General features: G+C 47.0%; 1 protein-coding gene across 7 annotated transcripts; it reads left to right on the top strand.

Moving 5' to 3' along the window:
- Positions 1 to 485: 485 nt before the first annotated feature.
- LOC310885806 (von Willebrand factor A domain-containing protein 5A-like) lies at positions 486 to 21,122 on the top strand. Of its 7 annotated transcripts, none has more exons than XM_083809598.1 (18): positions 488 to 2,915; positions 11,137 to 11,205; positions 12,002 to 12,249; positions 12,385 to 12,607; positions 12,980 to 13,122; positions 13,255 to 13,369; positions 14,102 to 14,229; positions 14,374 to 14,462; positions 14,715 to 14,859; positions 15,038 to 15,120; positions 15,597 to 15,711; positions 15,867 to 16,031; positions 16,314 to 16,417; positions 17,863 to 18,041; positions 18,212 to 18,415; positions 20,081 to 20,304; positions 20,616 to 20,739; positions 20,915 to 21,122. In XM_083809598.1, exons 2-18 carry the CDS (start codon positions 11,163 to 11,165, stop codon positions 20,992 to 20,994), a joined length of 2,412 nt encoding a protein of 803 aa, XP_083665724.1. In that variant the 5' UTR covers positions 488 to 2,915; positions 11,137 to 11,162; the 3' UTR covers positions 20,995 to 21,122. The 7 variants fall into 7 exon arrangements, 6 of the variants coding, with proteins under 6 accessions (XP_083665727.1, XP_083665724.1, XP_083665726.1 ...); XM_083809599.1 differs by having other exon boundaries at positions 489 to 2,915; positions 20,081 to 20,133; XR_014574990.1 differs by lacking the exon at positions 20,915 to 21,122 and having other exon boundaries at positions 487 to 2,915; positions 20,081 to 20,458.
- Positions 21,123 to 22,186: the final 1,064 nt, after the last annotated feature.

Below are 22,186 nucleotides of genomic sequence, written 5' to 3' on the forward strand. Positions count from 1 at the left end.
AGAGTAAAGTCACTGTAGCAGAGACTGCAATGTGTCTTAGACAATTATCTTGCTACTCAGGCCATACTGTCATTTGTATTTTGCATCTCTCTGCTACTTGTTCTTTATGCCATGAATAATAGCTTTTGGCAAAGTGACTGAGAGGCTTGTACAAGCAATTGCAGATAAGTGACTCAAGGACATTAGAGTATTCATTCAGGAGGAGGGCAGAAAACAGTCCTTGCTTTCTCAGAGGGAGAAAGAAACTGGAATCAGTCTCGTTCATAGTCAATGAATGCTCTAAGTCCGTAAGTGACGACTGTATGTGCCATTTTACCTGGTAAATCAGGGCCTCTTGGCCAGATTTCCCATCATTCTTCTGCCTCATATTTTCGTACAGCACACAAAGTTTCTCTTTGAACAAACTTCAGAAACCAAGACACATCGTTTAGTCTTCCAAGAGTAAGTAATGTGTTGTTTCCAAGAGCAAAATGTATTATTTGATTGATTTACCTAAGCACAAAAAGTACCATAAAGGGAAAGAAGAAACCTCTGTTGGGATTCATCTCCTCTGAGCTTTGTGTGTTGCCTTGTAGGGACAAATATTAGAGACAAGCATGACTGCAGGCCTATAAGCTGCCACGTTTAGCAGTACAGATATTGTTGATCACCTGGTCCCAGCTAAGGGTTTTAAACTGACCCTAACTCATGGGACTTCATGGGGAAGCTGATGTGTCAGAGCTGATGTGTGGAGACATTACAGACTGTCACTCTGCGGTGGCAGCTGCCAGGAACTCCAACAAGTGGAATAGAACCTTACATGCTCCTCCCAGGTGGGTCACAGCTTTGAGTTGTTATATTACCTTATATACACCTTATCAGCTTATTCTACCAATATCTGGCCCAGCAATAATCGTAGGATCTTGTCATGGTCCTCCTCTTGGGTCGCTTTTTTCGGGTATATTTAGCCAGTGTTGAGAGTCTGCTAGCAAAAATATGTTGTTTAAAAGAATAAAACAATTGTTTACTGTTTAATGCATACAAAAGACAACTGGAACGTACCAAGCTCTAAGGCTAAGCATTTGTGTGTTTTTCACTTCTGATAAGGCACCCAAACAGCCTGTGATGGCCAAGCAGGAATCCATCAGGAGGGGAAGCAGAAGTCCCATGAATCCTGCTGGCAGCTGCAAAGGTGTCTGAGTCATCAAGAGATGTGTGGGACTGCAATGCTTACTTGCATTTAAACAGAGACTTACTGAAGTTGGAAGGAAGCTCTTAAGATCTCTAGTCCAACCCACTCACTCAAAGCAGGTCAACTACAGCAGTGTGCTGAAGGTCTTGCCCAGTTCAGTTCTGAACATCTCCAAGGATGGAGACACCACAGCATCTCTAGGCAACCTGTTCCATTGTTTGACCACCTCTAAAGTTAGAATATTTTTCTTACATGTAATCAGAAATTCTTGTATTTTACTTTGTTCCCATTGCCTCTCATCCTGTCACTGGATGCCAATGAGTAGAGTATAGCTCCATCTGCTATGATTCATATTCTTTACTTATTTTTCATTGTTTTATGCACTCAGCATAGTCCAAATACTCCTGATCATGGATGAGGTTCATACATTGCACCCGCAAGCCCAGTAGCAGAACTTCTCTATGGTGCATCTAGTGGGAAATTAAAATTTCTTTCCCGCAGCTCAGAAACAGAAAACCTACAGAAAGTATGGTACAAGCACCATCTTAAAATGATGGACCCTGTCTGTCATTTCCAGTGCTCACTTACTATTTCCTTGGCAGCAAGAATCCACTGTTGCAGGATGGGAGCAACTTAGTGCACTTTGGTGATTCCAGCGCTCAACTAAAATAGTCTTTGCATTGGGGAACAAGGAGGTCTAAGTGGTCCTCAAGAAAACAGTACCCCACGTCTGGGTATAGGCTCATCCATTACCAAACCATTTTCAGCTTTGGCATTCAATTCTCTGCGGGCGTATGCCTCCAAGCAAGCTCAGCAATGTCTACAAGAAAGATCCAAGATGCCCATCTCTTCTTCCAAGGCTTCTTCACTGCTCTAAAACTGGCTCCCTACCTGTATCCTGTCGGACCCAATGAGGCGTGTTGACAAAGTAAAAGGCAGGGAAGAGCATCAGGAAGGCCAACTGATGAACTTGTTTGAAGTACTTGAGTGGGTGCAGGGGAAACTGGGGTGGCCATTTGGAGACGCTACCTGCTCAGTACCCACTTTTGCTTCTGGCTGTGGGGTGCTTCCTGAGGGGAACACAGGAGCCTGCCCCCATCCCCTGAGCCCAGCTGCTCAGCAGAGTTGGCAGTACTGGGCAGACCCCCCACCCTGTGCAGCCCTGCTGTAGTTTGCTCCCTGATAGCCCTGGCTGCACACAACAAGCCTTTTGAAAGTGGCATCCCCGGCTCGGAGCCCCCAGGAGATTGCCAACACGTTACATGGTCTCTGTCAGTGCCTTCCCTGGCCTCTTTCCTCCATCCAGGCCCAAAAAGCACTTCCCATGCAGGTTCCCCATGGCCTTGTTTTCTTCATGGCTCCACTGACATTCCAGAACAGTCCAGAGACCTTGAGCATCCCTACACCCAGTGCCTTCCACCCATCCCAATAGGCAGGGCTGGCAGCATCTCCAGTCCCCCTAGCCCATCCCAGCAGGAAGGACCGGCAGCATCCCCGGTTCCCAGCCCTGAGTGCACATTTGGCTGCATTCCAGGCAGCCACACAGGCATTGTAACAGTGAACTCAGTTCCTATCTGTCCCTCCCACTTCCTGCAGAGATCATCCCTCCTCCTCCTCCTCCTCCTCCTCCTCCTCGTCTGAGCACGTCTGTCCATACTTTCATGCTGCAGCTGACAGGGTTCAGTCACAGAAACATTCCTGTGTCTGTCTGCTTGTTGCTCCTGCTGCAGGCTGCTGTTCCATGGTGAGTGTGTGCCTCTGCATCCATCCTTACAGCTGTTCTGTGCACATGTGCATGTTTGTTTGTTTGTGCTTGCTGTACTGCTGCAAAGGTTAGGAGGTTTCTGCATGTCTGTCTGTTTTTATTCCCCAGTCCTGCCAGGCTGTGGGGCATGGAACTTGTGTTGCTGTTCATTTCTGTTGCTCTGGGCAATGAGTCTGCCCATCTCTTGTTACTTGTAGGGCTTTTGCATGAGACTAAGAACAACGTATACCCTCAGAGAGAGCCCAAAAATGGAACTGGTTTGAGTAAATTAGTTTAAATGTTGCCTATATATTTGGGATCTTCATGGTTGAGGACAGAAAGTGTGCAAGCTAAGATTCGAATTGCCAATGAGACATACATGCAAAGATTATGATATTCATAAATTCATAATAATTCAGAATAAGTGTATTAGCATACATATTCATACATATTTTGTTACTAGATTTCTTAAAATTGGCTGCTGGTAAAACAAAATTTCTACTGTGAACACAGAATTATATCCTTAGTCAGTCCTCTACTAATTTTGCACCACTCAGTTTTATCAAATAGCAATGGTCTTCACAGGAACTCCTCTAACAAAGGGGTCCTCCAGCAACTGGAGGTTTATCCATGTACAGCTTAAAGAAACTGGTAGCAAGGATAGCTGACTGAAGAGAGGAGTCTCTGAGAGCACCAGGGACAAAGAGTATGTGTGTATGAGAGTATCACTTTCTTACATGATTAAGGTGCGGACACTTATACCTGTCCTTACTTTTTGTGGTGAGTGGTCCCTGGTGGCAGGTTTGGACATAGTCATTTTCCTTCCTTTCTTCTTTTCTATTTTTCTAATTCTGTACTTTTGCCATGTGCAGACCCCAAACCCAAATGAAAAACTGTCTTTGATTCTTATGGGGTCCTTTCAAATTTACATGTGTTAAAATCCCCTTAACTCGGTAACTCTGTTTGGGGCAGTCTGGCAGAGAATACAAGACTGCCATTAATGCTGAGCTGAGTCAGGGGTGCTGGAGTCTCTCCATCTCCTGGGAACAAAAGGGAGGTTCCCAAGAACCATTCCCTTAGAAATCCCACCCTGACTGCCGGTGATCATCAAGAGCTCACAGTTCTGAGCTCTCCCTAGGTGCTGTATCATTATGCCTGGAATGGAACTGCATGGTCATGCATCACATCTTCCTGGCTGAGAGCTTAGAATGACTTTGCAAGACAGTTCTTCCCCTTCCTGCCCCCGCCCCTTGTGTTAACACTCATGTTTCCTCCTGGGGCAACAGGGTGGATTTCCATGCATTAGGCTGACTTCTGCTCCTGCATGTAGGACAGTCATAGCCCATTGCTTATTACACCATCTGCCCAGTGTTACAAGCAGAGCACATAGAGCACATGGGAGACACTCACCCCCCACCCCCACCCCCCTACACCCCAGCCTTCACTGTGAGCTATGCTGCAGAGGGGTCCCCCCTTGCCTGGTCTCATTTGCGGGGAGGGAGGACACAATTAAGCAAGGTGCCTCTTCCTCATCGACTGGGGAGAGGCGAGCAGGGCCGATGCCCCAGTGCTCCAAGCTTCCTTTCAGCCCCTCTCCTTTGCCTTTGTCATCTCCAATGGCCAGATAGAAATGCTGTTGCCGTACTTGTCCACCAACCCCGCTCTCCACTCCTCATCCCAGGGTCACCAAGGTCTCCAATCCCTGTTCTTCCCAACAAGAAGCTCATACCTCAGAGGTGCCCGGGCCACCCTGCCCCTTCTCCCCACTGTTTGCAACCTGTCACCCAGGTGCTGCTGCACCGGCAGCTCAGGCAGAGCTGCTGCTTCAGCTCCAAACATCCCGGTGGCTGCTTCAAACACTTAGGTACCAACCAAACACAGTGCAAATTTTCCCTCCTTACTCCCTGAAATAAGTTAATACTTCAGCTGGACTGGAACATTGAGGCACTTCCTCCTCCCTTTCCAAAATCACGAGGAAAGCTCCCTGAGCAAAAAGAATACCTTGAAGCTGCCCCCACACTTTCATGCAGGCCAGCCGGGCACTCAGTCTGTCTTCCTCCTTTTTCCAGAAAGGCATTTCTCACTGGGATCTGATGACTGCATCAAATGTTTTGCACCAGGAGTTGCTGGTTCACTATGATCCCATTAAAAAGGACACTCAGATGCTGTAAAGTGTCATTTTAAATGACATTTTCTAGATTTAGGGCAGTAAAGAAATAAGATACATATAGAAAGAGGATAGCATAGATAATCACATCCCCATCAATGTTGGGAACCCCAGGCTGTGCAACATGAAATGGTGATCTACCTGATCAGCATGCAACATGTTAAAATGAGCAGGCTACAGTGTCAGACCTGTTACAGTGATCTGGGGGAGGTTATCTTGCAGCCAAGGGATTTGTGCAGCCCAGCACACTCCTGAAGGTGAAGCTGGATGTGCAGCACAGCACAGAACAGGCCTGTGCCTCCTCAGGTTAACTGTTGTGTGGATCACTAACTCCTTCGTGTGTGATGATTCTCCAGCCAAGATCACTACAGCAGTGAATGAACATCCCTCCTTCCCTTTCTCATTCTGTCCCCTCTTACATCCCCTTCACACACCATTCATCCATCTGCCACATTCTCACCTGCTCTTTCAGTGCCCTGTTGCACAACCTCTGGCAGCCCTCCTGCTCCCTATTCCCCACATCTTGGCTGTGTGTGAGTCTCCCTCTCCTGCCAGGAGATCTTGTTCATTAAATCAGTGGAATTTAGGAGTACAACTACTAGTGTATTGTTCATTGTGAGCTGTCCTGGTTTCTTCTAGGATAATGTTAATTTTCCTCCTAGTAGCTGGAATGATGCTCTATTTTGGATTTAGGATGAGAATAATGTTGATATCATACCAACGTTTTAATTTTTGCAGAGCAGTGCTTACACTAAGTCAAGGACTGTTCAGCTTCTCATACTGCCCTGCCAGCAAGGAGGCTGGGGGTGCTCAAGAAACAGGGCTGGGAGGGGACAGAGCCAAGACAGCTGACCTGAACTGGCCAAAGGGATATTCCATACCGTATGATGTCATGCTGAATAATAAATATGGGCTGGCTGGCTGGAGTGTGGGCTGGGGCCACTGCTTGGGGATGGGATGGGCATCAGTCAGCAGATAGTGAGTGATGCATTGTGCATCACTTGCTTTCTATACTCTCATATTATTTACATTTATATTTATCATCACCATTATTATTATTATTATTATTATTATTATTATTATTATTCCTTCATTTTCAGCCCTATTAAATTGTCTTTATGTCAACCCCCAAGCTTTAATTTTTTTCCCCAGTTCTCTCCCCCATCCTACAACGTGTGGGGGTTTTTGGGGGTGGGATGGGGGGATGGGGTGGGGGTGGTGAGCGAACATCTGTGTGGTCCTTAGCTCCCCGCTGGGTTAAACCACAGCTCTCAGGCATGGACTTTACCTGGGCAGGCAGTCAGGCACATTCTGGGTATTTACCACAAGCATGCGCTAGGTGATGCTCCTTCCCCACTTAACCATCCCCACTCAGCCGCCTACTGGCAATACTGAACATATAGCCCCAAACCTACAGGACAAAACAGCCGATAAATGCAGTGCCAATTCTTCTACTGGTACGAAAAAGGACATCTGCTATGATATGACATCACTTGGGGAGCATTTTCTGTTAGTGGAAAGTGTGAAGCATTAGCTAGTGAAGAAAGAAACTTGTGACTCTATGAAGAACATGCTTAATGATCTTTAACAGCTTACATAAACCATGGCATATAGATATGATAATCACAGCAATAGCAAATACATTTAGGTCAGTTAAGTTTGTTGAAATCTGTCAGCATGTGACTACAGTATAACTGTGCTGTGATTAACTCTGATAACTGGCAGTGAACACCTATAAAAATGTAGCTACACAATCATGGTTACTGATAGCAGTATAATGTTAAAGGTACACAGACCTTTCCAGGTTCCTTTAGGACAAGCATTCACACGTCCCTGAGACCTACTAACCTGCTGAGGTCCACGGGACCTGTGTACTAGCCCTTAGAGTCAACATTCACAGCACAGGAGCTTCAAGATCATCAGATCATCCCTCCTGACATGTTGAGCCGGCCTGGAGAAGGTTTGCACCATGTTTTGGATTAGGAGGTGATGGTTTGATTTGATCCCACTTTAAAAAAAAAAAAAAGCACTCAGACTTTGTAAAGTATCATTTAAAATGCTGTTTATTAATACTAACCCAAAAGAGAGAATGATATAGAGAATTTCACCTTTCTTTGATGCTGGGAACTATGAGAACTAGAAGCTGTAAAGCATCAGATGAGTTAGATGTTTTCAATTTGGTGCAGCATGCTGGGCATCTCCCATGCACATGTGGGTTACCTTGGTCTCATCACTTCAGTTATTGGAGGATTTTCTTAAAGGAAAACATAGAGGATGTTCACATAATTACTTCTTGCTGCACTTTTACAAAAAAGCAACAGCATGCAGGTGCTGTAATCACTGGTACAGAGCAGAAGTTGCATGTAGGCTCCTCCATTACAATAAGCTGCTGAGGTTAGGCTGTGGCCAGGAGATTTGTGCAGCACTGAAGGCCAACCTGGACATGGAGCACAGCACAGCACAGGCCTGGGCCTCCTCAGATTAACTACTGTATGGATCAACAGTTCCTCTATGTGCTGGTCATCTGATCAGGATTGCTATATCTTCACAGCAGTTTACTAGACAGTGGGTTCTTCACTGATTATTTTCCTGCTAATGGCACCCCACAGAATCTAAGCGGTCTTCTATCCCCTCTAAATTCAATGGCCTGCAGCTTTTGGTACTTTCTCAGTTTCTTCAGGCAGATTGTTTATAGTCCCTCCTAAGTCAGTTCTGTCTTGAAGAGTCAGTTGAGACTGACCCAGAAGCAGCCACTTAGTCCTTATTCTGCAGCTCTCCTATTAGTGATGTTATTATATTATCCACCACATGGACTAATAATTAATAATATAAGCTCATGCAGCAATTCTGCAAGCAATGGTTAACTTCTGCCATGCCATAATCAAAGCTAAATATATTTGTCCTGGATTATGACTTACTTGTATACTCAAATGGTCCCTCTTTCATTTACTGTGAATCCAAGATTTAAATCACCTCGTACACACTTTCCAAGCTGTCTTTCTCCTGCCTGATAACTAAAGGAACTCTGTTCTTAACACCTGTGAAGAGCATGCTGGGAATAACTTCAGGCATAGTAATTGGACTGTTGAAGTCTAAGCAAATACCCTTCACAGAGCAACTTCATGGGGTAACTCAACTGTTTCGCTGGAGGGAGTTGTCTTAGGACAAGCTCTCACTGAGAACCTGTTCCTCTTCTTCCAGTAAGTATGGAGCCCCTGAAACACTGACTGATGTGTCTTCAACACTGCTTTCTCTCTGACAGTAATTCCTTTCACAAATATTCTCTCTCCTAGGTGCCCTTTCTGAAGGGAGGGGAAGAGAAAACCAACAACACAGCATGGAGAAAAGAGAATGGGAAAATGTTGGCATTTGGGAACACACCTGATTCTAGGTGTTTTGCTTCCTTCTCTCTCTCCTTTTGCAGACTGTGCTTAGGAAAATCTTCATTGCTGATGGTGACAAATCAGCATCTGCACAAACTGATGTGCTGGTGAATTTGTCTAGCTTGGAGATCTGCTACACTTCCATCACACTGCTCAGGCTGCTGGCCAGCTTTCTGACTGGAGATTGGACCACCTCTGCTCAGGGCTGTATGGCTAAGCTCTATTTCTTTGGATCTCTTGCAGCTTCTTAGTGCTACTAGCTGGCAACCATGTCCTACCATTGGTACCTGGTCAAAATGATATTGAACCTAAAAGACGTATGTTTTCCCCCCTTTGATAGAGCAATGGGGCAAAATTTGAAATGCATTATGAGCAGATAGGTCTAACCTTTGCTATGTTTAGTTAGATAGGAGGAAGTTTGGAAACTTTGTATTACTTAGCCAGCTTCATCTGTAAGCAAATACAGACTTGTATCTCAAAGTGAAAACAAGATGATCCAGGCCTGGAGGATGTGTCAGAAGAAGATGAGATGAGGAACTCATGTTATGCATATGTCCTTGGATGTGTAAATGACTAAGCTCAGTATACATGCCAAAGTTGAAACAATAAGAAAAGAAAGAATGAGATGGCATGATCATGCACAAGAACTGGGTTCAACCAGTGAACACAGCAAGGAAGACTATTGATGACCACCAGAAGACCCTGAAAGACCACCAGTAGAAACAAATGTGCATGCATCAGGAACATTTGAATATTTTAATGATTTATGGAACGTAATATGAATATAATAATTATCCAATAGAAATCGAATGAATATGTATATTTTGATTACTTATAACCTTTGTGATTGAGCAACTCGGTGCGCACACTAGGTGAAGTGATCCACCGCAATTAAAGAATGCCTGCTTTCTAAAACTCCAAAATGAGAGTCTTAGAGAGTTTCTTTGGCTTTTATGGTAAAAATCACCCTATGCTTCATATAAACCTGATGAACTCGAAGATGTTTTTTTCCATCTTTCAGCTTGTTCTTGGCTTGGGGGAATGTATTGGGTATATGTGGAAAGTTTTGGTAGTGGGGGGCTGCACAGGTGGCCTCTGTGAGAAGAGTCCAGAAGCTGCCCCATGTTAGATAAGGACCAGTTTCAGTTAGCCCCAAAGGGACCCACCCCTGGCCAGAGCAGAGCCAATAATTGATGTTGTTTGTGTCTTTGTAAGAGCAGATTTAAGAAAGGGAAAAGCTGTTGCACACAGCAGCTGGGAGTGAGAGGACTGAGAAACATCCCTGCAGACACCAAGGTCAGTGAAGAAGGAGAGCAGGAGGTGCTCCAGGAGCTGGAACAAAGTTCCCCTGTGGCCCGTGGAGAGGCCCCTGGTGGAGCAGGCTGTCTCCCTGCAGCCCATGGGTCCCACGGCAGAGCAGATATCCATGCTGTAGACCGTGGAGGATGGAGTCCCACCATGGGTCCCACAGTGGGGCAGGGGATCTGGGATGTGCTGCCACCTGTGGGGGACTCATGTTGGAGCAGTCCGATTCAGACGGATGGACCCTGTGGTAGAGACCCATATTGGAACAGTTCTTGGAGAGCTGCTGCCTGTGGGAAGCCCACACAGGATCAGTTTGGGAAGGATGGCATCCCATGGAAGGGACCCCATGTGGAGCAGGGGCAGAGTGACTGTGAAGGAGTGGCAGAGACGAAGTGCTATAGACTGCCCACAGTCCCCATTTCCCCATTTCCCCTGCGCTGCTTGGGTGGAGGAATTGGAATAGGGTGGATGAGGGGAAGGTGTTTTTAGTTTTTTGTTTTGTTTGGTATGGTTTTGTTTTAGTTTCTAATTTCTCTATTTTGTTAGTAATAGGTCATAAATTTCTCTAGCCTACCTATACTCAGTCTGTTTTGCCTGTCACGATAATTATTGAATGATTGCCTTGCCCTTATCTCAGCCCTAGGTCCCTTTTCATCGTATGTTCTCCCTCTTTCCCTTTGAGAAGGGAGAGTGATAGAGCAGTTGAGGTGGAGCTTAGCTGTCCAGCTGGGTAAAACCACCACAAACTCATCTGCCCCCACTGGCCTGGATGGCCATCCTTGCATCCAACTACAAATTCATTAATCCATTCTCCTGCCCAACTTTCCGTATGTTCATATTTTTCTGCCATTCACTCCTGCTGCCACTAAATACAGCCCTCTCCAACCAACAGCTTTGCCACTCTCCTTACACAAATCCATGTATGCATCCACCCATCTGCCCAGACTATGTTTCATCTGCTCTTTGTCCACCCCTCTGTCCATTTCTTCCTGTCATCATTGGTGCTGGTTTCCTCCATGTGAAATTACCACCTCTCGGGCCCAAACCCATGCTCTGCCTTGTTTCTCCGTCTCTTACCCATTATATCTGCCATCTTCCTTTCCCTGTCTAGTGTAAATTAAGCACACACACACCCCTTGAGTCAACAGATTTTTTGGACATCTGCCATTCCCATCGCAGGCCTCTCTCCTACCAATCTACAACCAGGCTAGTGAAAAAGAATCTTGAGATAAAGATGTGAGGAAGCAAGAGTCATCTTGGCCATGTATGTTGGTGGGAGCTTCCTGTCTTAGAGGAAGGGAAGATGGAGGTGCCCAGTTTCTTTTATGAGGTCCTCATAACTCGCTTTATGCTCTTTCCTACACAGAACCTGTCTTCAACCAGAAAGTCAAGATGAGGCCAAGTGGCATCCTGAGCAAGCATCGTATTTACAGGAGTGAGTTGGGGCCAAGAGTGTGGTGTCTGTGAACAGCGGGGAAGATTTTTGCTGGAGAGCAATGTGGAAAGGAACTGATTTCTTGAATGGTTGAGAGGGAAGCACATTTCTTTGTGTTCTGGGAACTCAGTGGCATGGCCTGTAGTCAGTATTTATTTTTTATGAGTTGCATAGGAAAAAAGAGGTTGTTGTACATGTGATTCATTTCACCCGTAGTGCTCAGGGCTTTCCAGGGAAGCCATCAAGAAATGGGATGATGATGCGGACCTCCTGTGACTCTACCTTTTTTGTTATGCTAGGATCCCTCCTTCCTTTTTAGTAGTGCAAAATGAGTCATATGTCCACTTAAGCTAGTCTCTCTGGAACATTAGTCTCAAAACAGGAGGTAGGACTTGCTCCTTGTCTCTGAGATAACGGTATGAAGGTTTGAAGAGCTGCAGAGCACTTCCTGCCATTTGCATGAAGCTTGTTGTGGGGCTATCTCATTCTACATGTTGAAGGACAGACAGACTCCTCACAATGCCATGATAGGTCTGAATTAAGGTGAAGCATGGAACAGTTAGGTGATCTGAGGTCCATGCTGGACAGAAAGGGGCTTAGAGAGATGAGGAAATGTGGTCCAAGTGAAACATGCTGGCAGCCTTAGTGACCTTTCATTGCTATTTGTCAGCTTTTGCAAATTGTATTTCTGTGGCAAGTTTGGACACACAAACGTTGCCTATTGCAAGCAGACACTTCAAATTTAAAATCCTCTACAGTCAACCAGTGACTCTGACAATCGTTATGTCTTCCTCAGGCTTATTCGACAGGGGAATATGGATCTTTTCAATCTATCCTAAAATAGAGCTGGAATCTGTGGCAGTAAATGTAACCATCCAGGACTTTGTGGCTGATGTGGAGTCTAAGCTGTTTTTCCGCAATAAGCAGCAAGTCTCTGACGAGATCATGTTCATCTTTCCTGTGCACTCTGACACTGTTGTATACACCTTCTGTGCTACCATGGGGGACACTCGTATTGAAGCAATGCTCTGGGACAAGGAGGAGGTACTCTGATTCTTTGGGGGGGGGGGGGTGTGGTGATGGGGCAGGGAGAGGGGTTCAGGTTGAAATGGAGTGTGGAAGTGGGAGAGCAAAATTCTGCTGAAACCTCAGTAACATATTTTTCTCCCTTTGTGGTAGGCCCAGAAGCTGCACAAAGCCACGTCAGGCATGGAGAATTTGAGATACCTGCAAGATCAGCCGGATATATGGGGTCCAGTGTTTGCTTGTTTCTTGGGGACCCTGCCTCCTAACAGGGAGGTGGCCATCAACCTGTGCTATATCCAGGAGCTGCCGCTGCATACTGATGGATCTGCCTTGTTTTGCTGGCCACGAGACCTTTTGCCCCAACATACACGCTTTAGTGAGTGTATAGTATATAGGCCACAGGTGCCTATACCAGGGAGGAGCACAGTCCTTCTCACCATCTCTGCAGGGCAGGACCCCATAGCTGCACACATACCACACCGATAGAATCTGAAAATAACCCCTCATACCTCACAGCTAGGAGCACCCCAAAGTCTCCCCACACATTCCACTGCAAAAGATCCCCACGAATTCCTATACAGTCCACACCGTGAGACTACATATCCCCCCAAACAAGCATTGCAGTGAGGAAATCTCAGATTCCACATTTGACCCACCACCACCACCCATTACAGATAGTACTCCACTATCACTGTCTGCTGCCCTATGTTCTCTCCTTTCACCTTCTCACATCTTTTTGTCCCTACAGGCTGGCGGATTTCTGAGGACGAGATATTGGAAAACCTGCGCTTTAGAATCTACCTGCAGTCAGCCCGTGGTGTGTCTCATATAGACATTAACAGCAGCCACACCCCTCTGCAATACACAGCTCCAGATCAGACATCTGCTGAGGTATGGCCCTGTCAGATGCCAGAGTCCCAAAGTGGGAAAGTAGGGAAGGGTCTGTGATGTACTGATGATCCTAAGGGCTCCTTGGTCCTTTTATTTGGTTCTCTTTCCTCCCCACACCCCACTTGTCCTCAGGTTTCATTGAAATCAGCACCCTGGCACTTTGATGATTTGCAATTGCTTGTGTATTATAAAGGGCCTCACAATCTCAGTGCTGTGGTGGAGAGGAGAGATCCCAAAGCTGCACCTGGTGAGTGTGGATGACAGAACTGAGCACCAGGGAGACTGGGGAAATCTGAGGAATTTTCAGGCAATAGCTTCATCAAATTATAGAATCACAGAATATCACAAGTTGGAAGGGACCCACTTGGATCATGAAGTCCAACTCATGGTTTCATTCAGGATTATCTGAGATTAAACCATATGCCTAAGAGAATTTTCCAAATGCTTCTCGAAGTCCAACAGGCTTGGTGCTATGACTGCTTATCTGGGGAGCCTGTTCTAGTGCCCAATTGCTCTCTCAGTGAAGAACCTTTTCCTAATATCCAGTCTGAACCTCCCTGGACACAGCTTCATACCATTCCCTGAAGTCCTGTCACTGGTCACCTAAGGGAAGAGGTCTGCACTTTTTTCTCTACTCCCCTTCATGAGGAAGCTGTAGGCCACAATGAGGTCTCCCCTCAGTCTACTCTTCTCTAGAACAAACCAACTAAGTGACTTCAGCTGCTCCTCATACATCTTTCCTCTAGACCCATCTAGAATTTGGCACTTGCTCTTGTTAAATGTCATGTTGTTGGTGATTGCCCAGCCCTCTGATTTGTTAAGATCTCCTTGAAAGGCCTCTCTACCCTTGAGGGAGTCAACAGCTCCTTCTAAGTTAATATTATAGGTTGGAGCTAAAGGCAACGTGTAGGACAAAAGCAAAGAGACAGAGAAGGGGGTTCCAACCAAAAAATCCTCCCTGCTTCCCCCCACACTCCAGGATCTCTGCTGGGAGACCCTGTGGTGATGGTGACACTGAAGCCCAGCATTCCTGAAGTGGTGCCCAGTACAGGCCATCTTGGGGAATTCCTCTTTCTCATAGACTGCAGCCTCTTCCAGGATGCACAGGTACCATCTGAGGAGGGCTTCAGTGTGGACTTTTCACAATACTTCTGCTCAGGTGATGAGGATAGAGGCAAGCTGCTTCATGGGAGTGGATGTTCTGCCTAGCTTTCCCATCTAAGCTCTGCCCATCCTTCTGTCTGTCCCTAGAACACACTGCTCTTCCTCCTCAAGAGTTTGCCTGTGGGCTGCTATTTCAACATCTACAGTTTTGGGGCGACTTTCAAAGCCTTCTATCCGTGAGTTGGGGATGATGTTGGGTCAGGGCCAAGGGGCAAGTTGAGTATAACTCTAAGTGAAACTATGGGACAAGCTCTAGCTGGATGGCAGCTGTGGGTTTGGATCTGTTATGGGCACTGATAGAGTAAGTTCTCCTTTCAGGCTGCTTCTAGAACACTGGTGGTGAGGTAGGGCTTTCCTGGAGAGTGGTCATGTGGGGATAGCTGTAGACCAGGTTCTCTCCCTCTGACATTCTGCTTGCTATCCCACAGGCAAAGTGTGGAATACACGCAGGAAAGCATGGACAATGCTGTGAGACGCCTCTCTTCCATCTGCCCTGATCTAGGGGGCTGTGACCTCTTGGGCCTCCTAAAGTCTATCTACAGCACACCTCTCCTTCGTGGGCATCCCCGCCAGGTATCAGGGCACAAAGGGTAATGGGGAGGTGAAAGAATGTAAACACTGGGGCAAAGGTAGATTTCAGTACTCATTGTGAGTCATGCTGTTGACGCTTGCATTGAGAGTTGCCATGTGTCTTTCCTCTGTGAGGGTGCACAGCCCTAAAAATCTTTGTTTCCCCTCCTCTCTGCCTCAGCTCTTCATATTCATCCAGAGGAAGATCTGCAGTGAAGAGGAAGCTATCATGGCTGAGGTCCACCGTTACCGTGATGATCATCGGTAATGGGGGAGCCCTGTTCCTGTCCCCCAACATGGTTACTTGCCCTGACTGTCAGTCTTTCAAAAATTCTCTCAGGTCCTAGTCTGTCCTACATCTTCTCTTTACTTTGATGGGACTTCAGCAATGACCTCCACACACACTTTCCTTAGCTCACTGAGACTGCCTATACTCTTCTTGTAGTGGGCCTTCTCTCACAATTTTTCCAGGCTGTTCTCAGCACTTTTCCTCTTCCCCCTCCCCATGCAATACCTCAGTGTGTTCTGAGGGCCCAAAACCCATTCCCATGACCTCTATAACCCAAACCAGTTTAACCTCTCCCTACACAGCAGGCAAACTCTCTCACTCCAGGGTGAGAGAAAGCTGAATCAGTTTCATTCCTAAAATTAAAAACTCTTACCTTTCCTTTATACCACTCTTGTCCTTCTTACCTCTCACTTTTGTCCACTCTCTAACCTTCCTCTTTTTTCCTGTACAGGTGTTTCTGTTTTCCTGTTAACAACTGTGACAGCTTCAACCTTTCCCAGGCCATTTCCCTGGAGACCAAGGGTGAATGTGTGTGCATCCACTCCAGGCTGGACATGACATCTGAGGTAACTGCCCAAGTGCCTGTGCTTCCAGCACTCCCGCTGCTCTGTTCAGTGCTTCCAATGTTTCTCCTAGATATGCAAGGCAATCCAATTGCCATCATCCACTCCAACTCAGAGACCCCCTCCAGTAGCCTGTGCTCTCTGTGTCCCCTCACCAGGCAGTGAAATGCCTGCAGCAGGCCCTGCAGCCTCTGGCAAGCGAGATCTCACTACACTGGGACCTTCCACCAGGCCTGGAGGTGACAATGATTAGAAAAGCTCCTGAGTCTATCTTCCAGGGACATCAGAGCATCATCTATGCCCAGATCCATGGACAAGCACAGGTGAGAAATCAGATCCAGGAGCAAGGCTTTCTGGAAGGTATAGGAAACACTCCCAGTTTCACGTTCTCAACACATGGAGTCCTTCACCTCTGCTAGACCTGGGAAAGACCAATGTTATGTCTCTGTGAAGCCTGTTTTTTCCCCCTGAGATGACACTGCCTCTGCTCCAACTATGGACATCTATCTACTACTTTAGCATAGCAGAGAGGGAAGCTAAGCGGCCAGCCTCTCTGTGCCTTGCAGATAAACTTTTCTGTCTGACTCTTTCCCTTGTGTCCCCAGGATCCAGAGGCAGATGTGGCAGCTGTGACCCTAAAGTACCATGTAGGCAGCCAGTCCTTCGATTACACACTCAGGTTCTCACTGTCCCCATCAGCAGATGACAGGTGAGAGGATAACACAATAGCCCACAAGACAAAGGGACATTATCAAGGTCTGGAGGAGGGACAATAGGTGTCCTTTGCTTGCATACCTTGAGATGGGAAGACAATATGGGTTTCCAGTGCTCCCAACTTGTCTCCTCTGCCTTGACCTGGGGAGAGGATTTGGGTGACCATTGCCTCACTGCCCCCTCCTCTTTACTCCTGCTGCTACTCCACAGCAGCCTTGGTTGAGGGAAAGGTTGTTGACATAGTCTACCTAGACTTCAGCAAGGCCTTTGACATGGTCTCCCACAGCAGTCTCCTGCAGAAGGTGGAAGCCCATGGCTTGAATAGATACACTCTTTGCAGGGTTAAAAACTGACTGGACATCTGGGCCCAGAGAGTGGTGGTGAACAGAGTGAAATCCAGCTGGCAACTGGTCACCAGTGGTGTTCCCCAGGGGTCAGTGTTGGGGCCCATCCTCTTTAATATCTTTATTAATGATTTGGATGAGGGAATTGAGTGCACCCTCAGTAAGTCTGCAGACAACACCAAGTTGGGGGGAAGTGTCAATCTGCTGGAGGGCAGGAAGGCCCTGCAGAGGGACCTGAACAGGTTGGATCAATGGGCAGAGGCCAATGGGATGAGGTTCAACATGGCTAAGTGCCGGGTCCTGCACTTTGGTCCCAACAACCTCATGCAGCACTACAGGCTTGGGGAAGAGTGGCTCAAAAGCTGTGCAGAAGAAAAGGATCTGAGGTTGCTGATTGATGCTCACCTGAACATGAGCCAGCCATGTGCCCAGGTGGCCAAGAAGGCCGCTGGCATCCTGGCTTGTATCAGGAATCATCTAGCCAGCAGGACCAGGGACGTGATCTATATTCTGCTCTGGTGAGGCCACACCTTGAATAGTGTTCAGTGTTGGGCTTCTCACTACAAGAAGGCCATCGAGACCCTGGAGCATGTCCAGAGAAGGGCTACAAAGCTGGTGAAGGGTCTGGAGCACAAGTCTTATGAGGAGTGGCTGAGGGAACTGGGGTTGTTTAGTCTGAAGAAGAGGAGGCTCAAGGGAGATCTTACTGCCCTCTACAGCTACCTGAAAGGAAGTTGTGGGGAGCTGGGTGCTGGCCTCTTCTTGCAGATAACCAGTGACAGGACAAGAGGGAATGACCTCAAGTTGCACCAGGGGAGGTTTAGGTTGGAAATTAGGAGAAACTTCTTCTCAGAAGGAGTAGTCAGGCATTGAGACGGGTTGTCCAGGGAGGTGGTGGCGTCACTGTCCCTGGGGGTTTTTAAGGAGAGGTTGGATGTGGTGCTTAGGGACATGGCTTAGTGGGTGGTATTGGTGGTAGGGGGATAGTTGGACCAGATGATCTTGGTGGTCTTTTCCAACCTTAATCATTCTATGATTCTATGATCTCATCCCTCTACCCACAGTGGAAACAACAACTAACTCCCTTTCCCTGCAGGCTGCATGTGCACCGTATGGCCTTGATGCATCTGCTGTGGAAACTTTCCCGGTGTGGGACAAGCAGGTCAGAGGACATCTGGCAGAATGCAGTTAAGTTCAGCCTCAGCCTGGGGGTCCAATCCCCCTTCACATCCAGCACAGCTGTACGCATGGAACTGATGGATACCTGGCACCGTGGTAAGGCCAAGAATAGTGGGGACAGGATTGTAAGGGGAAAGTGGAACTTGCTGGTCTGATGCCTCTTCACCATCACCAGCCCCATATCCTGTGGGCCTGAACAACCTTTTGCTTATCTCTAAAATACAAAAGTCTAACCCTCACTCCCCATCTTCCTGCCTCTCTCTCAGATTCTTTGCCTCTAGACTCCCCCATGCTGTTTCCTCCCTCTCACAACCTGGTTCCCTGCCAGCTCCTCTGGTGTGGCTTCAGGCCTGTGTGGTTCAACTCCACCAAGTTTTGGATGGTCCAAAAGTTCCAGTTCTGTCTTGAGATGCTTCATCCCAAAGCCTCTGATGCTGTAGCACTGACCAAGTTTTCATCCCCCTGTAAAGGTAAGTAGAAAATTCTCAACTGTGGATTCTCTGATGTGTTGCATAACGGTTGAACTCTCCTTTCAGTATTTATTTTCTCACCAGACTTCCTGATTATCACTGTGCTGGTGACGGATGGAGAAATAGGCAAAGCAAATTTGCCCATAGTGCATTGGAAGCCTCAGTCCAGACAGAGCATGAAAGGAAGAGACTGCTGTCTAGGTCTTGAGCTGAAGAGAGAGGCTGGTGCTTCTCTCTGGGGCTGGGGCAGAAGTGCCCTCCTCTGTGAGAGGTATACTCTAGACAAGGCCTGGAGCTGCTAACTGAAGGAACTAAAAGTAATGAGCACACTGCACACCATCAGGGTGAATGAAGAGGAGATTGTTGTGGTCTTTGTGGAAAGTCTGCAAAGAGAAGATTTTGAGTGACATGAAGCAAGGAAGATAGGACATCTGAAATTCACAGTCAGAATGGAGAAAGCTGGAGACTTGTGACTTCTGGCACCAATAGGAAGGCTCCTGCTCAACCTGCAGACCTGCAGCTTCAGAATAGGTATAATGCCCAGGCACTGGTGAGAACAAACTAGGCCTTTTAGGGGAGGCATCCAGAGTCAGCTGAGCCTGACTGTAGTGTCCAAACAGAAAGAAAAGACGTATGATAGTTACTGGAAACTCTCTAATTACAACAAAAACATTGATATACTAGAATGAATCTAGAGGAAGGCCACTAAAGTGAGGGGGCTGAAATACATGGCATGCTAAAAGAGGTTGAAGGAACTGGTTTTGTTAATAAGGATACCTTACTTTTGTCTACAACTACCTGACTGGAGGAAGATACAAAGAATACAGAGACTTGGAGGTACGTGACATTAGGATAAGAGGCAATTGATACAAGTTGGAACAAGGGAAATATTGAATGGGTATGAGGAAGGTTATTTTTTTTTTTAATCATAAGAATAGCCAAGAACTGTTGGAATCTTCAACTTTGGAACTGTTCAAGATAAGTTCCTGGGCAAGCTGATCTAAATGAGAACTTCCTTGAATCATGGCATTGGACTAGATGACCTCCAGAGATTCCTGCCAACCTAAATTACTTTGTATACATTTAGGCTAGCTTTACATGATCCCTAGTTCTGCCCCCAACTTCTTTGTTCCCCAATACTTCTTCTTCTGCCCATAAAAACTCTTAATTCTGCTACAGAACTCGGCCATGCCTATAACGTTAATGTCCTGTGGCCTGTGCTTGACCCTCCTCACCTTCACGCTCATGTATTGCAGTGCTGTTGTAGCTTCAAAGAAGTCTTACATCCCAGAATGTGGAAAGGAGCAGCTCATGATAAGACTGGTGGGTTCAAGAACTGATGGTGGAGAAGGATGAAGTGGGGCTTTAAATGCTGTAGAATCATGGAATGGTTTGGATTGGAAGGGACCTTTAATGATCATAGAATCATTTAGGTTGGAAAAGACCTATAAGATCAGCAGTGTCAGGATACCTGTGAAGGACTGGGAAAATTTGAGGATGCTCTTGGAGTTCTGGAAAAGCTCAGGATGCCTTTGGAGGACTGGGAAAACTTTGGAAAGCCCAGAAAGGATGTAGGACAGTTGAGGATACCTGGAGAAGGCAGAATTTAAGGTTACTAACCATTGCCTATCTCATATGAGCTATGTGAATATTGCTGTCTTCCAGAGCAGGAATCTCCTCCTGAAGAGCTGGTGATGGAGGAACCACCACCATTTCACGTAAGTTGGGACTGGAAAATTTCACCGTTGTCGACAAGATTGTGCGACTTCTCCAGTCTCAGGGCAGTAGTGGCACTCCAGAAAGCAAATGGCTCGTGGGACCTGACCTCAGCCCTGACCTCAGCCTTGGGGCTCAGCAAGGCTGAAGTTAAGGGCCAAAGGCCCAGTAAGGTAAGCAGATCAGGGGCAGGTGGGGGGAAATATCATGAGCTGAACCTTTCTCTCCTCCAAGTTTCCAGTCTGAGCTGAACCAGCAGGAGAAGATCAGAACAGTCAGGATATTCAGGCTGTCTGCTTGTAGAAAGGAGAGATGTAATCAACACAGGTATCTGGGAACTTTCTGGTTTTGAGGATTTCAGAAGCTTAGAGAGTTTGTGTGTGTGTGTGGAAGTCCTCCTTTCAGGAAAAGATTTGTCCAAAGGTTTGTGCTATTTTAGGTTTGGTCTTTCTTTTCCCCCTGATTGTTCAATTTTCCTCCATAGGATGTGAAGCCAACTGCTTGGGCCACAGTGTTGGCCTTAGTCTGGTTGCACCGGTATAAATGGAGGGTATCTTGGTCAGAACTTCTGGAAGCCAAGGCTTGTAGGTGGCTACGGGACCAAACTGGTAAGTAGATTTTGCTGGGAGGAGTCATACTCTAGGCATTTCCCACAAAATGCACAGCCAACACCCATGTTCCTCTTTCCCTGTGCTCCTGTGTGGCAGTCTATGAGACTGTCAATATACGCTGTCTTCCCTTTCTGAGTTGTGTTTGCCCTCTACTTTTTCTCTCTGCTTGCAGAGATCCATCTGGATGAATGTCTGGAAGCAGCAAATTCCCTCTTAGGCTGCTTGGTAGAGCCCATCAGCTTCAGGATGTGAACTTCCCCATACTACTGGGAGTGAGCAAAAAGTTGGGCAGGGATGCAGCCAGGATTACTGACCTAAACTGTCTGAAAGCATATTCAATATCATTAATACAATGCTAAAAATAAAATATGAAAAGGAGGGAGGAGGGGAGGGGAGGGCTGGGGAGGGCTGGGGAGGGCTGGGGAGGGGAGGGGAGGGGACAGCCGGAGAGGGGAGGGGAGGGGAGGGCCAGTGAGGGAGAAACTGGGGCAAGGTGAGGGTGGGGTAGGGGGCATTGTCTTCCAGAGAAGGCATTGCTTAGAGATTGGTTGGGCATCAGTTTACTTGTAGGAGATGGTGAGTGCCTTTGTATCAGAATGATTGCCTATGCATCATTTGTTTTTTTTCCCCTCTTTTCTTCATTTATTAAACTGTCTATATATCTTGACACGAGTCCTCTTGCTTTTGCTCTTCTCTGTGCACCTGATCCTTCAACCAATTGCCCCAAAGCCCTAAAGTCCCTTTCAGTCACTTTTGGTCTTCCCTTTTCTATCTTATCAGTGCCAACGTGAAAAACCAATAATGGGTAATAATCAGAGGGATGTACCAGGTGAGTGGCTTTCCAAGTGATGACTCTTACCTGAGCCCCAGGGAGACAACAGACTTCCCTGTAGGTTGGGTCTGGATGGCAAATCGGGCCTTCCATTCCCTTCAGAAGGGAGTCCCCTATGACAATAAACCTTCTTTTTTTCTTGGTGGGAGTTGTTGTGATGTGGGGCATAGATTGTCTCGCCTTGGCAACTCCCCCAGTGTGGATGGACCTTTGTCCACATTGTCATTTGCTTGCCCGTTAAGTTCCAGAGCCTCATACCTGTTGTGTAGGGGCACCTGGGAAGGTGAGATAGGCAACAGGGGGGTTCACCTGCTGTGCTGAACAGGAACCTGCTTCCACTCGCCTGGGTATTAGATCCCATCCCTCTGCCTAGTGGCAAGGGGGTAGGGGAGCCTTCATTTTTTGTGTAGTGGCTGGCTGAGCACTACCCCCATCAAGTCAATCTCCTCTCTCTGATGCTCTTCAGCCTGCCCACTTCCTCCCCAGTCTCTGCCACCAGGTGAAGCTGTTCTTCAACTTGGGCACACCTTCCACAGCTGTGCTCGCTGCTGCCATCCTGTACTGACCTAAGAGTAGGGCATACCCAGCAGCCTGACACCTGGGTGACAACGT

This window comes from Anser anser (assembly GCF_964211835.1).
Source record: "Anser anser genome assembly, chromosome: 23".
Lineage (NCBI taxonomy): Eukaryota > Metazoa > Chordata > Aves > Anseriformes > Anatidae > Anser > Anser anser.